This window comes from Vespula vulgaris, chromosome 3 (genome assembly GCF_905475345.1).
Source record: "Vespula vulgaris chromosome 3, iyVesVulg1.1, whole genome shotgun sequence".
Lineage (NCBI taxonomy): Eukaryota > Metazoa > Arthropoda > Insecta > Hymenoptera > Vespidae > Vespula > Vespula vulgaris.
This window is the reverse complement of record NC_066588.1, coordinates 8,079,325-8,094,532: the sequence shown is the minus strand read 5'-3', so window position 1 is coordinate 8,094,532 and position 15,208 is coordinate 8,079,325. Positions and strand designations below refer to the sequence as shown.

The following is a 15,208-nucleotide window of genomic DNA, read 5'->3' as shown; positions in this document are numbered from 1 at the left end:
TTGTCCAGTGCACGTTCGTCTCGAACGTCGAGCGCCTCGCGTGCTCGCGACATATCGTTTTCTCCTTCTGTCTCTCTCTCTCTCTATCTCTCTTTTTCTCTCTCTTATATATACACATATATATATTATATATATTATATATATATATATATGTATATATATCTCTGTCTCTCTATCTGTTTCTCTCCCTCTCTCGCACGATCCGTCGCGCGTTTTCACCGGGAAATATAATCGTGTGCACGATGTAAAAAGTACGATGATGTGCGTGACGAGCGAGGAAAAGAACAATACATAGAGATACACAAGCTTTTGTTTATATTATGCAACCAAGCGGCGAATAATATTCTCGTAAATTTTTCTTCCTTTTCTTTTTCTTTCTTGCTTTCTTTCTATCTATTTTTCTTTTTTTCCTCTTCGCTCGTATATAACACGATCGTCAAACAGAACAACGGAATAACACACAAGGACACTTTTTTTTCCATTTCTTTATTTCTCCTTACCCTTGAAATTCGTGTCTCGATCAACATTTATCTTGACTTCTTCCTTTGAAATTTCTTTTATATTGATGTTCTTTCAACGTTTTACATTGTATTTTTGAAAGCTTTGAAGGAAATCGTTTCGAGCCTCTCGTTTCTCGAAAGATTCTTTTAGATTCTTCTTCTTCTTCTTCTTCTTCTTATTTTTCTTACTTGCTCTTACTTTAATGTATTCGTCAATGAATAATGTAATAATCCGGTATGTATAATATCTTGGAAATTCGTTTTTCCCAATGAGTATTTGGTTCGATCGAGTGTATTCGATTTTCCTTCGATTATCCTTGAAAGATATTTTCTGTTAATACCGAAACAATATAATAGTTTTCTTCAAGGTTTTGTGTCTTGGATATCTTTACGAGTTCTTTCAGACGTTACGATGAAAGATATTTCTCTCTTCTGTCATCCTTCGTCATCATCTCGAAACGTTAAGAATACACCGAGATCGTTCATCGAAGTTGATCCTACAGTATATCGAATTTTGAGGGAAACTTGCAATATCAGGCATCTGCCAGAATAGTCAATGAGAATATACGAAGCAGTATAACATATATGTATTTCATTTCGTTGTCGTTGCACACGTGCTACCACGATATATGTAGGTATATACGTGTTCTCTTGCGATTTTCGTTACATATAGGTATATATCGTTACACATATGCACATAGTCATACTCAGCATCGTATGTTGTAGCATAGTTTATGTCCATCGGGAAATACGTGCATGTAACGGGGATAGTTTCTCCGTGTTTCTTACGCAGCATCTCGTTCCATAGAGTCAAAGTATTCTCAATGCTTATTTCGAGTTCTCTCAACACATACACATACGAACATGCATACATATTACACACATATATGTATATGTACACACACATATATATATATTATACACATACATTTGTATGTATGTGGATGTGTATGTGAGTATACGAGTGTGCGTGAATGTGCGTATATGTCCGTGGGTGCACGTTGCGGTCTAATACGGCATTGCGGCTAGAGACGTTCAACGTAGATCGAATACGAGGCCGGATCTCATCGAAGGAGAAACTTTTCAAGCTGGATGATAGTAGCGAACGTAGTTTCATCGATGGATCCTGATGTCCTTCCAGGGTTTCTCGAATATGATCGATCGATTCTGAGCGACGCGTCCTAGAATCTTTCTTCTTTCTATCTTTCTTTCTCTCTTTCTCTCTCTTTCTCTCTCTATCTCCATCTATCTATTTCTATCTCTTACACATATACATTTATACACGTACGTACATTCATTATATATATACTTGGAAGCTTGATTACCTCCAGGGATTCTCTCTCGATCCGTACCAGCCATCACGCTTGATGGTATAATTAGGAGGTTGACGTGAAAGAAAGGGAAAATTGGCAGGCTCGTTCTAATCTACTTCGGTTTCAGTATAAACCGTGACTCCTAAAGATTTTGGAATTACGTCAAGTTGATATATCATCTATGAAGATTTTCGTAGCGATTGGAATTTTTAAATTGGATTAATACAACCGTGTTAATCGTACGGCTTAAAATCCTATATTCATAATATATTACTATTATCTTTCTTTGGCTTATATTACGTACAAACGTTTTTAAGATATCGCTTCTTTCCAATATTTATTTGTGAAACATTTTCCTTTTTTTGTTTCTATATTAACATCTTAAACATCGATATTATAATTAGATTCTTGTGACGAAATTATTATAGAAGATTTTCATTGAGAGAGATAAATTATGATTCTTAAAAAGATTTTCATAGCGATTGGATGTTTAACTTTGACGTACGAAAATCGTATTAATAGCACAGCCTATGATTTTTATACTAATTCATATTTCAGATATATTCGTAGCATTCGATTAGAACAGATGATTATCTCCTGTCGTTTGAATCTATTGAATTTCGTAGAAATATTTTTATAAGAAAAAATTTTCTTTTTATTTTTATATTTTATTAACAACCTTGAGTACCGATAACATAATTAAATCCTCGATAGGAGACTACCTTAGCCTACTTTCTTCGAGTATAAACTATGAAATTTCTCCGGAGGGTATTCTCGTTTCTCGCATAAATCAAAAGTTGACTTTTTGCTATCGGATTCTCGTGGCTTCCTTCATCTTCTCTCTCTCTCTATTTCTCTTTCTCTTTCTCTTTCCTTATTCTACCTTTACCGACACCCCCCTCCGCACCCTTCGATCATCGTGTTTCACGCGAAGGGGACGGTTATTCTTAGACGGTGAGTCGAAACGAAGTGTGTACACGCATCGGTGCCTTCCATTTATCACTCTCATCGTATTCGTCGTCTTCGAATCGGTTCTCGTACATACCTACATACGTATGTATGTACTTGGAGCTATCGTAATTCACCGACGTGTCCTTTTAGCGAGAAAATCGAGGAAGAATTCTTTCTTTTTAATAGTATTTTTCCTTTCTCTTTTTTTCTCCTCCTTCTTTTTTTCTTTTGTTTAAACACCCACACGCACACGCACAGACAAAAAAGATAGGAACATTTAAACGTACATGAACGTGACATGCATAGGAGTAAACTTTCGGATGGTCAGCTCGTGAGAGAAAAGAGAAAGAAAAATTGCAAGATAGTGTGCGTCGAACAAACGAACGAAAGAAAGAAAGAAAGAAAGAAAGAAAGAAGAAATCGCGTGCGTTTTAGATGCGAGTAGGTGCATCGGGGGTGATAAATCGGGGCGCAAAGGCGCCGTCGCGTCTCCGTGCTGCTCTCTCGACGTGATGCTGCTACCATCCTCTGTGACCGTACTACTCGTGACCGAACGATCGTGAGTGTTGGATTCTCTCGTGGGAGAACGTTAATCGGTTTGATTCTTCTTCCTCTTCGAGGAGGAAGAGAAAGAGGAAGAGGAGTAGGAGGAGGTGGTGGTGGAGGTGGAGGTAGAGGTGGAGGGTTAAAGACAAAACGAAAAAAGAGAAATAGAAAGTAAAGCAAAATAAAAGTGGAAGAGGTGAAAAGAAAGGAAAAAAAAATGAGGGCTTCGTTGCTACTCCTGGGGGGCATTATCGTCGTTCTCTCGATCGCGGTTGCGAGGGCACTATCTTGTGTATGTTCACCGCTCGAGTGTGACATACTCACCGACGAGGATTGCCCTGGAGGTCTCACCTGGGATCCCTGCAGGTAACTAGCCACATTTGCTTTTGGTACGAGCTTGTACCTGCTTGAATAGCGTGTTCTTGCCGACGGGATATACCACGAGAAAAATACATTTAAACTTACTCGATGTAACTCTGACCGATGTTGTTTTTTTTTCGTCCATTTAGTTTTGTGTTTTCGTTTTGTTTACCACTCGTTCGTATTTATTTCTAATTCTAGAGAGGAGGAATAGAGAAGGACGATGTAACAATGACAATAATATTATTACGAAGTATGTAACTATCTTTTGTGAAATATTTCAGAATAATGTTTCTAGAGACTATTGATTGGGTATTGTAAGAATTCCTGGATAATTTTTTTTTATTTTTATTTATTTATATCGAGTGGATTAGTCATTGCGGTTGAAACGAAATTAAATGATTCACGATTGATCTTTCTTATTTTTTTAATATTATACTTTTCGTTATATTATCGTCTACTACTTTAGGACGAGTACTAATAAAGCTAAAATGATATACGCACGACTACACACATACACCAATACACACGAGCGTATTTTGTGCGGTATAAAAAATGTATATCTCTTATCGTATATTCCTTTAATAGAAAGTTATGGATAGATCAAAATAAACCTGTCAATCAATGGATATTAAGGAAATTTAACGAACAGAAATTTTTCGATTCTTATCGAGGAAACTCAAAATAATTTATGCGAAAACTAATCGATAATTTAATAGACGAAATATTTTTAACCACCAGGCATTGATCACCTAATTTACGAAGTTAAAAAACTATCTGCGATTTTGAAATGACTTTCAATGATCCGTTAAAATAAAGAAAGCTCGATTCGTGATTCTGATGACGTACCAATGAATATTTTTGAAATTGTTAGAAATGATATCTCCTTTGCGATTTGCAAAGAAACCCGTAACAACAACGAACGAATAATAATTATTTTATTCTTTGAGCTCAGGTAAACGGTTCTTCGAGGGAACGCAATATCCAAGCTTCCGTGTACTTAATTAAACGAACGAACAGGGTGAAAGAGAAAGAAAGAGAGAATTCGCTCGGTTGAACGTGTACTTAATGTGAAACAATTCGTAATGGATTCTTACGTTTCTTTTATTTTTATGTCAGCTGAGATGTAGATAAACATGTTACGTTCAAAGTGTTCCATTTGGAGATTATAGGTGTACATAATGGTTAGTTATTAAATATATATACATACATATGTATAACACCCATACAATTTGTTTAATTCGATCGATACTGTTACATTCATTACATTAACCGATTGTTTATATATATTTTTTTAATTATCATTAGATCTACATGTCTAATATAAAATATAGAAAAAATAACAATTAACGTAAGAATGACAGAGATCACATACTATTATAATTAGGTGGTGAAATAATAGATAAAATAATCTGATAAATAATAAAATACGGAAAAATGATCAATTTGTCACTTCAAACGTATAATTCGATTATTACTTATATATATATATTCTCCAATATATTACTTTGAATCTAACATATAAGTATACGCACACACATACGGATGAACACACACACGCACATACGCACGCGCGTATATGCATATATATATACACCTACTTACTCGTTAGGACGTACCCGAGATGATCGAAGTCTCGAAGAACGGAACTTGACGCTCAACGAAGGACCTCTTTTGTCGTGGCACGCCCCATTCAACAGAGTTACTCTTGCTTGCATTAGATAACCGTGTTATCACACAGAGCTCTTTGACATATAAAGGGCGAGTCGTTTAACGCTTGTATCTTAAGTACTTTTCGTGTTTTTAAAAGGATACCGAACAATCTCGAAAGGTAAACTAGTGCGATGTAAAAGGGTGTAATATCTAGAAATTAATCATTATTACGTCATTCCAATTCTTTACTCGTGATAACGAAGATTCATTAACGCAACGTGCACGTGTATTAAATCGCAAAAAGTTGAATCAAGAATAAAATTTGTCAAATTTTATTTCATTTTCGATTACGATCCATTCTATTGATATTGTAAATTTCGTAAAGGAAAAAAGTATTTCATTTTTCACATACACTTTTCTCATTTTTTTTTATTTTCTTTTTTCGTTAATAATAATCATTCGTTAATAGTACGGGAAGTATTGTTATCGATGATTTTTATTTTAACCACCATGCAAACATACATTCGAGTAGAGAATAATGTTACGTATTGTGACTATTTTAAAACGACATTCAACTCGTATTCGTAAACGACCCGACGAAAAGCAGGTCAGAGTCGTTTACGGACATCTTGAATCACTGGGCACAATCGTATCCACTTATCGTTTTCGGTTACATCAACGATCTCGATGCGATGTCCAACACGAGATATCTTTCTTTGACTTATTTATTTAGTTTTTGCCTTGCTTTGACTTGCGGAGTATGTCGATTTTGAAGAAGATTTATAGACAGTAGTATAAATGTAAATAATTTTTTCAGGATAATCCTAAACTTCTTTGTTTGATTTGAATTATTCCACACGTGTTTTTTTCTTTCTTACTCTCGAACTTTTTCATCATATATATATATATATATATATATATATATATATATATATACACATACATATATAGGTACACGTATACATAGAGAGAGAGAGAGAGAGAGAGAGAAAGAGTGAATCGTGGAATTTTTTCATTCGATATTTTCAAAAAAGATAAATAAGAAAATTCGACGATTGTAAAAGACTTTCGTAATCGTTATTCCAATCGGAAACGCTCGATATTTCTTTTTTACGTATTCCGGATGAAATTGACGAGATTTCGATGGAAATTAAACGATGAGCAATTACGAAATATCATCGTTGTTAACTCGCTTTGACGCGACGAAACTCTCTTTCCATCGTATCTTCCTAACCCACCCTCTTCTCTTTTCTTCTCTCATTCGAAGCGACCCTTTTTCTTCGCGCTCTTTGAAATTGCACGCGAGAACGAGAGCGGTCCACTTGAAACGGGAGGAAGTTACTTGTAAGGTGAACAATTTGAACGTAATTGCTTTTCGAGTGGCGAGAGCCGTATGTCCGATAGATCTGATCGATCCAAAGAGAGATGGAGAGAGGGACAGAGAGGGGAGAGAAAGAGAGAAAGAGAGAAAGAGAGAGAGAGAGAATCGAATAAAAATCGTAGGAGATTGGGATTTCGGATTGATTCGTGAATCATGACGTGGCTCGTTATTGCCAGCTTCCGTTGAACGAGGAACGAAAACCATCGATCTGCTGACTCTACGATATAGAATCCTGTTCATCATTGTTCCCACTCCGACACTCTGACACACTCCTCATCCTCGTTCCCTACCTCTGGACCAATATCCATTTAAACTTTTAATTTCGCTTAATTTATCGAAAATTGCATTTCGATTCGAAAACTTTCTTAATAGCTTGTCGCTCGTCCCGTTCGTTTTTATCGAGATCGCAAATTCAATGTCGTTGATAAATTTATACGCAACTCAGAAGAAGCTTGGAATCGATTTTAAAATCGTACATTCCTTCTACCTTTTCTATCCCCTCTTCCTCCCCTTTTCCTTCTCACCCTTCTTTCTGTCAACTAAAATCACATTTGTTTTTTTGTTTACCACTCTTCCCTTCTCTCTTTTCTTCCTTTTAATTTTATTTATTTTTATTTAATCTTCATTGCTCACACACATATATATATATACATATATAAATATTTCAGGAACGACCATAGTCTCGATGTAGTTGTACGAAAGTTTTACGTTTTCAGTCTATTGTATTCGTACTCATGCGAATATTGTGTAAAATTGAAATGATGTAAAGATATGAAACCTGCATCTGATTAACGAACTATGTTAGAGCCAAAGGTTTCTTTCGGATATTTGTTATTATTATTTTGTTGTATTATGATAGAGAAAAGATGAATCGTGGTTGAGTTATTTCGAATATAATTAGATATCCTCGTTAAAACATTTGCATTGATTACGAATAAAATGAAATCATGTCACGAATGGAACATTTTGTTCGCTGGTCAAATCTTGAGAGCTTGAAATGTTAATTCCGATAGCTTTTGTGTGCTCATCCTCGTTCGAGAATAGGAACGAGGAGATCGTAACGATCGTACAAAATACGAAAACGTCGAACGACCGAGCGTAATACAACATTTTAGCCATAGTAATTTCGTCACGTATCTATCTATGTATGTACGTATGTACATACATATGTATGTATGTGTGTATGTACACAGAGATAGTTCCCTTTCGAAGGAGAGTAATCTTTATAAAATTCTGCCTGTATGTTACGTGTGTAGGTATATCTACGTGGTTATACTTGCAATCGACATTTTATATGGTTATGCTGATTCGAATAGCTCGAAATTGAATTTCAAAAGGAACAACAGAATATCGCGAGAAGCTTCGTACTCAGCCAAGCTTATTTCTCATCATTTCTCTTCGCCGACCTACGCGAGAACGTACACCTCCTTTAACACCTCTTCCTTCTCTCTCTTCTCTCTCGTAGATAAATTCTAGTCGATGCTTTCCACGTTCTATCTTCGAGAAATTCTCGCGTTTGTGATCGTATCTCGATGACAACTTGAGAAAGAACGGATTCGTTTCTACGTGTTTACTGTGTTGAATACAGAGATTAATGTAACGAGAATACAAACGTAACGTTTGATTACGTTAATAATATATTACCTTTGTAATACATTTTTATAGTTTGATCTAGTAATTTCACTCAAAACATAATTTTTCATTGGATACATATAAATCATAGAAATCCAAGTGATCTAGTCTACGTCTAGAAACAAATTATTTTTTGAATTTATTAATTATTTTTGTAAATTAATATTTTATTTTGTTCAGTATTCATTCAATTCCATTCGATCTATACTACTGAGGGAAACGAAATTTATTTGATAGTTTTATTCACAGAAGAAGACAAATAAATCAATTAGACGAAATAGATTACTTCAAATACAAATTTTTATGTCTTTACGAACATAGAAAAATATCAACGTTCAAATTCAGTTAGTTTAACACCGGAGATATTTAATACTGGACATTATTTATACGACTAAATCGAAAAATGGTCGGAAAACTTATGAGATAGCAAATAGAAATTGTAATTTCTCTACTATTCAAATAACGATTCGTTGATATAGCGCAACTCATTATACGAGCTTCGTTTCTTCCATTACGGAAAATTTAAAATCGTTTAAAACATTATTTCTTTCTCCCTTTCTCTCTCTTTTACACACTCGCATCCATGTACATACACACGCGCATAAGCACATACAACTTTTTCTCTCGTTATTTTCCAACGAAAATTCAATCGAATTTTTTCCTCGTATCGTCAAATTTTCTCTATATTCATTTTTTTTTGTTAAATAATGATGTTATACAAGGTGTTCCAAAGTTTCGATAATGACCGAGGAGGAAAGTGACAGAGAAACTTTCGTCTGAAAATTTTACCCTCTATCGTTCCCTCAATAATCAATTATGAGTTTTGGGACATTCTGTATATAGAACAAAAGGGAATAGATTCCCTAGGTGGAGTAGAAAAGGAATGAGAGAGAAAGAGAGGACAGATTGTCGTCAGGCACGAAATGAGATTGTACGGGCATTCACAGTATCAGGAATTTATTGGAAAATGTTTAACGTGCAACGTCTATTATGTTGACTCCAATCGTCTTCTCATGGTGTTTGAATTACGAAACTCGATTGAAAATTATTTCACTTTTGTCAACATCTCTATCGAATTAGAATCGGATTTGGTTTCTTACGGAATGTTTGTAATTTACTTTGTTCAAAGGGGCGGGAAATTGAAACTTCTTCCTACCTTCGGTTGGCCTATAACACGTTAGCGCTTTTTATTCCTGAGTAAACTTTTTCTCTCTTTTTCTTTTCTTTTTTTTTTCTTGTTTTTTAACTCATAGAATCTTCTTTCGGTGAGAAAGAGCAAAACTTTAGGTTCGGTTCGAACGGAAACAACCAAGTTACACGTATTCGTTGTTTGTTCCATCTTCTCCTATCACGAACGACGATTTTATGGTTCTTTTCTTCTCTCAAGGATACGTCAAATCGATGTAAATCACGCGATAGGTGAATCAGAAGTTTTAGAAAATTTGCTCAAACAACGGAACGAATATTTGAATAAAGACGATATAAGAATTATATTCATTGTTCAATGATTAATAAATATTATCTCTCAATTTTTTCGACAAAATTTTTGAAATATTTCATCATCGATCGATCATTCCCATAGTTTTAATTAACAAATATAGACGAATATTAACAGATATAAATAAAATTAGTTTAAACGTTCATAAGAATTGAGGGAGAATAACGGGTTAATTAAATTCAATTTGATTTCATTTTTAAATATGTTTTTATGTAAATACACGAACAAGCTCAAAAGTACGAATTAAGAAAACAATAACTTGAAACTTGTTACCCACATTTCTTTCCTTTTTTTTTTATTATTTTGTTCCCAGAGAAAACAACTGGGCAAAGTCCGAGATATCCTTCCCCTTCGACATACATACTTACATATATACGAGCTATACACGACAAAAATAAAATTATACATTTTATGTGTCTCTCTCTCTCTTTCTCTCTGTGTATGTATTTTCCAGATGTTGCAAAGTATGCGCGCGCGTTGAAGGTGAACCATGCGGGGGTCTTTTCGGCTTTTCCGGGAGCTGCGCGGTCGGGCTCCAGTGTGTAATCAAAAATCTACTGCCTCACACGCGGGAAGTGGACGAGGGCGTCTGTGCGAGTAAGTTTTTAACGAAATTATTTTCCTTCCACGCGGTTCTACCGCCCATGTCTACCATTCGTTAATTTACAAACGCTTTCCTTCTCTTGTTTCTGGAAATTAAATATCCTCGAGACGTTCAAAAGAGCAGCAGGCAATTTTGCGTACTCGTTCTTTTTTCTTTTTCTTTTTTTTTTCTTGCTAAATATTTTTTCTTTGTCTTTCTATCCTTTTTGAAAAATTTGTTGTCCTTTTATTTTCTATGCATCGATGCGAGAGCAATCTTCCTCTCGTGTCCGGAACACGAACGAGATTTTTTTTTTTGTTTTTTAATAAAATCAGACGAGCAAAAAAAAGTAATGAAGAAGAGAAAGCCGAAAACGATGATTGATGTACGGAGTATAAATAAATAAAAGAAAAGTAATAATAAAAAAAGAAAAAGACAAATAAAGAGAAAAGAGAAGAGAGAAAGTTTGAAGTGAAAAGTAATGCATGCTATCGTGAAGACTTGGGTTCGCTCCGATGAGAGAAACTAACTTTTTCATTTAGTTCATTTCTAAGCAACTTTGAGAAACTCGAAGAGTACGCGTATGTTATTGTCGAGTCAGTGATTCTTCGCTTCGTTGTTACGGTATTTCGTATTTTAGAAAAAAATTAACCGATAAATCTAAAAATAAAAGCTATCTTTTTCCGTTCGATTCGATGTTCGAACGACGAGCTTTTTGTATAGCCTGCGAACTGAAAATGCAGCAATGTCGAAAATTTTAATCGTGTCGCGCGTGTAAAAAGGAAGAGAAAAATGTAATAAAACATATTCGCGTTTTGTGGATTTTTTTAAAAAATATTTTCTTCTTTTTCCAATATACTTCGCCGATCGTTCTGTCATCGACGTCGATGAAAATTTTGCACTTGTAACGGATAAAATTTCATGAAATTTTCCGTGTTTACGCGCGCAGGTGTTGAAAAAAAAAAAAAAAAAAAAAAAAAAAGAAAAAAGGAAAAAGAAAAAAGGAAAAACAGGAAGAAGGAAAAAAAATTTCCAACTCGCACACTTTACATTTTGTTGTTCGATATTTTCATGTTTATATCGCAAAGATAAATAGATGAACGAATTAGTTTTACACTTTAAAGAATTTTGAATTGCTCTTTTTGAAGCTATTCTTACATTATATGTACACTATTTGTTTTTCACGCGATAGGATTAAACATGGAAGTTATTGCTTGTCTTTTTTACACACCTAATTTCATTCTCCTGTGATTTTCTTAGTGACTGCTATATAGTATGTATCCGTAGCAAAACTAATACTCTATTGTTCCCCAGCGGGAAGGCAAGAGAGAAAGAGACAGAGAGATAAGGTACTGTATAAGTACGGTGGACGACCTTAATGTAAAACATCCCGCTGTAATGTCGGTCCGGATCACATTAAGGATATATTACGGGAGTTATGTATACACGCCGTAGGTATTTTAAAAATGATAAAACTCTTCTCTTATGTCTTCCCGTGCAAGATCTTATGCGTCAGCGATGAGAGTGCTTATCCGACAAAATGAGCTCTTTTTTAGGGACGCCGATATCGGATACGTAGTTTCAGAAATTTTCTTACTCTTTGTGTGTCTCTCTCTCTCTCTCTTTCTCTTTCTTTCGTACCGTTCACTCGCGTTTTAATAAAATAAATAGTACGAAATTTTAAATGGTTACTGGAAATATACTTGAAAAATATTTATATAGGATATCGTAGAGATCATTCGTTGGGATGTTGGAAAAAAAGAAATATTTATAAATTTCGATAATTGTATTATTACATATAGTGTAAATTAAAAAGTTAGACAGCCCGTATATCTTCGAGTTATATCCGTTTCCTTAATAAGTTAGTAAATAACAATTTTTTAATTTTAATATCAAGTCGTTCGAAACGTTTCCTCTTTTCTTATCACCGTGCACGCATAAACGCACGATTACTTAACTGCACTTACGAACGTTACGATTCAATAAATTTTACGAGGTCACGATCGATCGGTGCCATCGGATTTTGTTCGTTTCTTACAAAATTAGTTATTCTTTGTATTTTATAGTAACGTTTGGTGTGATACTTGGCACTTTTTACGAGACAATCTTTCTCATTTCATTTTAAACTTGACTGTCTTTCGAGATCCAGCATTAAAACTTGATCTACTCTTTTACGGAAAAAGTTATTCTGTAGAACGATTTTTCAAATACGTTTTTAGCCTACGTTTTCTTTTTCCTTTTCTTTTTTTTTCTCTCTCTTCGATTCTCTCGATCCATCAAATATAATCACGCAGTTAGACCGAGCAACCGCTCGAGCTACTACAAACGTCAGAAGTACATTCCAGTTTAAGTCTCCCTAGTGGCTGACTCTCTTGTGCAAGTCGCTTTCTTTTCGCTTTGTACGATTCCGGCGTCTTTTTTTACTCAGCAATCTCTTTTTGAAAGTTCTTGACACTTCCACTAAAATAAGACAAGGCTATAGTACAGAACCGACTGTTCCGTAGGCTCCAAACTGAAAGTGAACTACTACTGCTATTACTACTACTACTATTACTACTTACTACTACCTACTACTACCTACTACTACCTAGTATTACTACCTACCTACTCATTAGCCACTCACGAATTTAATTGAGCAATTTTTCTGCCAAGTACATATTTAAGCATTATTCGCTAGGAACTTTCGGCAACAGGAACCCTCCATCTTGTGAATTTTCTAAATTACCATCCCTCGAGGAAATCGAGTGAAACCTTTTGAATTTCTCTTAATGACCGATTGAACGAGAAAAATAATATGAAGAACGCGTGCCGTTGTTCCCTCGAATACTTTTGCTTTATCTGGCAAAGGAATTCCATTTTTATATTGTTCCAAACGAATTACACGAGTGAATAAATCATTTTTCGTTTTATCTTTGAATATCTCGATAAACAATGGAAATCGAATCTCCATCGATGATATTACGTTTTCTTTTTTTCACTAACAAAATAATTATTACTCGAATTTATCAGCGAAGTATTATTCGCATTTCCTTTGCCAATATTCTTTCAGTAAAATTAAAAATAATTCGATCGTTGGAAAATCATGGAAGAGATCACTGTTTACGATATTATTTTTGATCGGACTTGTAATAAACGATAAGTATTGATTTGCTAATTTCCAATCAGGATACCAATACTTGCTTGATTTAGCATGGAAGTAGATATAGACATTGTTTAATTTTAATTATTAGATTTTATCGTCGTTATTTTGCGAGTATGCCAGTTCGACGATCACCATTATAGATAGGAATAACAATTCTTGTGTATTTTACACGGTAGCTGACTTTCCACCACGCCTCTCTGCATCGACGACACGATCTGCAGTCGTGTAAATCGACAAACTCGCTGTTGGATCATCGATATTGAAGCCGATTTAAATAATATCGTCGAATGGAAAATTTTGCAATGGGCATTTTGGTAGTGCATACAAGCACAAACGAAATAACGATAAACGATCGACCACAATTTTGTTCTCGATATTATATATTTTTTATTTCTTCGCGTTTTTTGTTTTCTTTTTTGGTTTTTGTGTTTTTTTTTCTTCTCTATACTCGAACTCGTCGACGAATTTTAAAGCCAAACTATCTAACTTTTTAGAATGGGAAGGATCTCTCCAAGTGAAAAGAGCAAGAGAATTGAATTTCGTATTTTTACGTTTCTCATATTTTTCCCGTTTGAAAAAACGAACTCTTCTGCGAATTACAAAACGACGAGGAGAAAAAAATTGTATGCGCAATTTTTGCTTCGCTCGTAATTGCAAGTAGTTTTCTAATGTTAGTAATTGGTATCTGAAGTTGTCGATACGACTTTGGATGTATTATTCGAGCGAATTTAATGATTTCTAAAACTTTTCAAACCTGAATTAAAAGTAAGAAATCGAAGAGAATTTTTACGATATATATACGTTTTGAAAAGAATATTCGTTCCAATCTTTGTCGTTGTCCAATATTTTTTTATTATAGAACATCGTAGGATTTTGTAAGTTCTTAAGAAACCATCGAGAAAATTGTAATGTTCTTTACGCAAATTGCTTTTATAGGTCGATTTCAAAGAGTTCCTAGTAACAGGCTGTCATTTTTCAGAAGGTTACAAACGATCCGGACGTATACGTTGAGTGATAAATGTGTTCTACGCAACTCGCTCGAAAAATAGTAACGCTCTCGAAACCGACGGGACATGAAATTTTTTATTGATTTTCGTTCGTGTACGGTGTTTCGTTCGTGTACAGTGAGGATGGATAAGTCGACGTTTCACGCGAGAAAAGGCGTAAGAAAGGCGTCTGCAACGAAATCGGCTTAGAAGTTACATCTACTATCTCGTGATTTTCGTTTATTCTTTGAATGAAAAATTTTTGTCGAGTAAACTTCACGTGGGAACATCTGAAAATGAAATATCTTTTGAGAAGTATTGGGGGGAGGGGTGGGAAGTAGGGGAGAGGTGTAGAAATTGACGTATGTAGGTCACGATGATTTGAAATTGATGGATATGAAAGATGAGAGAGAGAGAGAGAGAGAGAGAGAGAGAGAGAGAGTTCGTATTTTTACAAACGTACCTTTTTATTTTTTACTTCTTTTTTCTTTCCTTTTTATTTGTATTCATCGTACCGATAGAATATTGTTACTAAAGTTAAATGTGTAGAATTTGAGTTTCGAACGAGAGAAAACTATTCTCGTGTACGATTATTTTCCTTTGTTAAATATACTTCGTAAATGGTATCTTTTATCGAAATAAGGGTGGGAAAAAAAAAAGAAA

The 15,208-nt window shown here is 34.6% G+C and overlaps 1 protein-coding gene across 4 annotated transcripts in view; it reads left to right on the top strand.

Moving 5' to 3' along the window:
• The first annotated feature begins 19 nt into the window (after positions 1 to 19).
• The window catches only part of LOC127062105 (cysteine-rich motor neuron 1 protein-like), a 308,729-nt gene continuing 293,540 nt past the window's right edge, over positions 20 to 15,208 (top strand). Inside the window, exons 1-3 of one of the 4 annotated variants that reach the window (XM_050989769.1) lie at positions 20 to 251; positions 3,200 to 3,676; positions 10,289 to 10,431. In XM_050989769.1, the coding sequence (XP_050845726.1) occupies positions 3,528 to 3,676; positions 10,289 to 10,431 (292 nt within the window). In that variant the 5' untranslated portion in view covers positions 20 to 251; positions 3,200 to 3,527. Of the gene's footprint in view, positions 349 to 3,070; positions 3,677 to 10,288; positions 10,432 to 15,208 lie in introns of all 4 variants that reach the window. The other 3 variants (XM_050989768.1, XM_050989767.1, XM_050989766.1) reach the window with 3 other exon arrangements.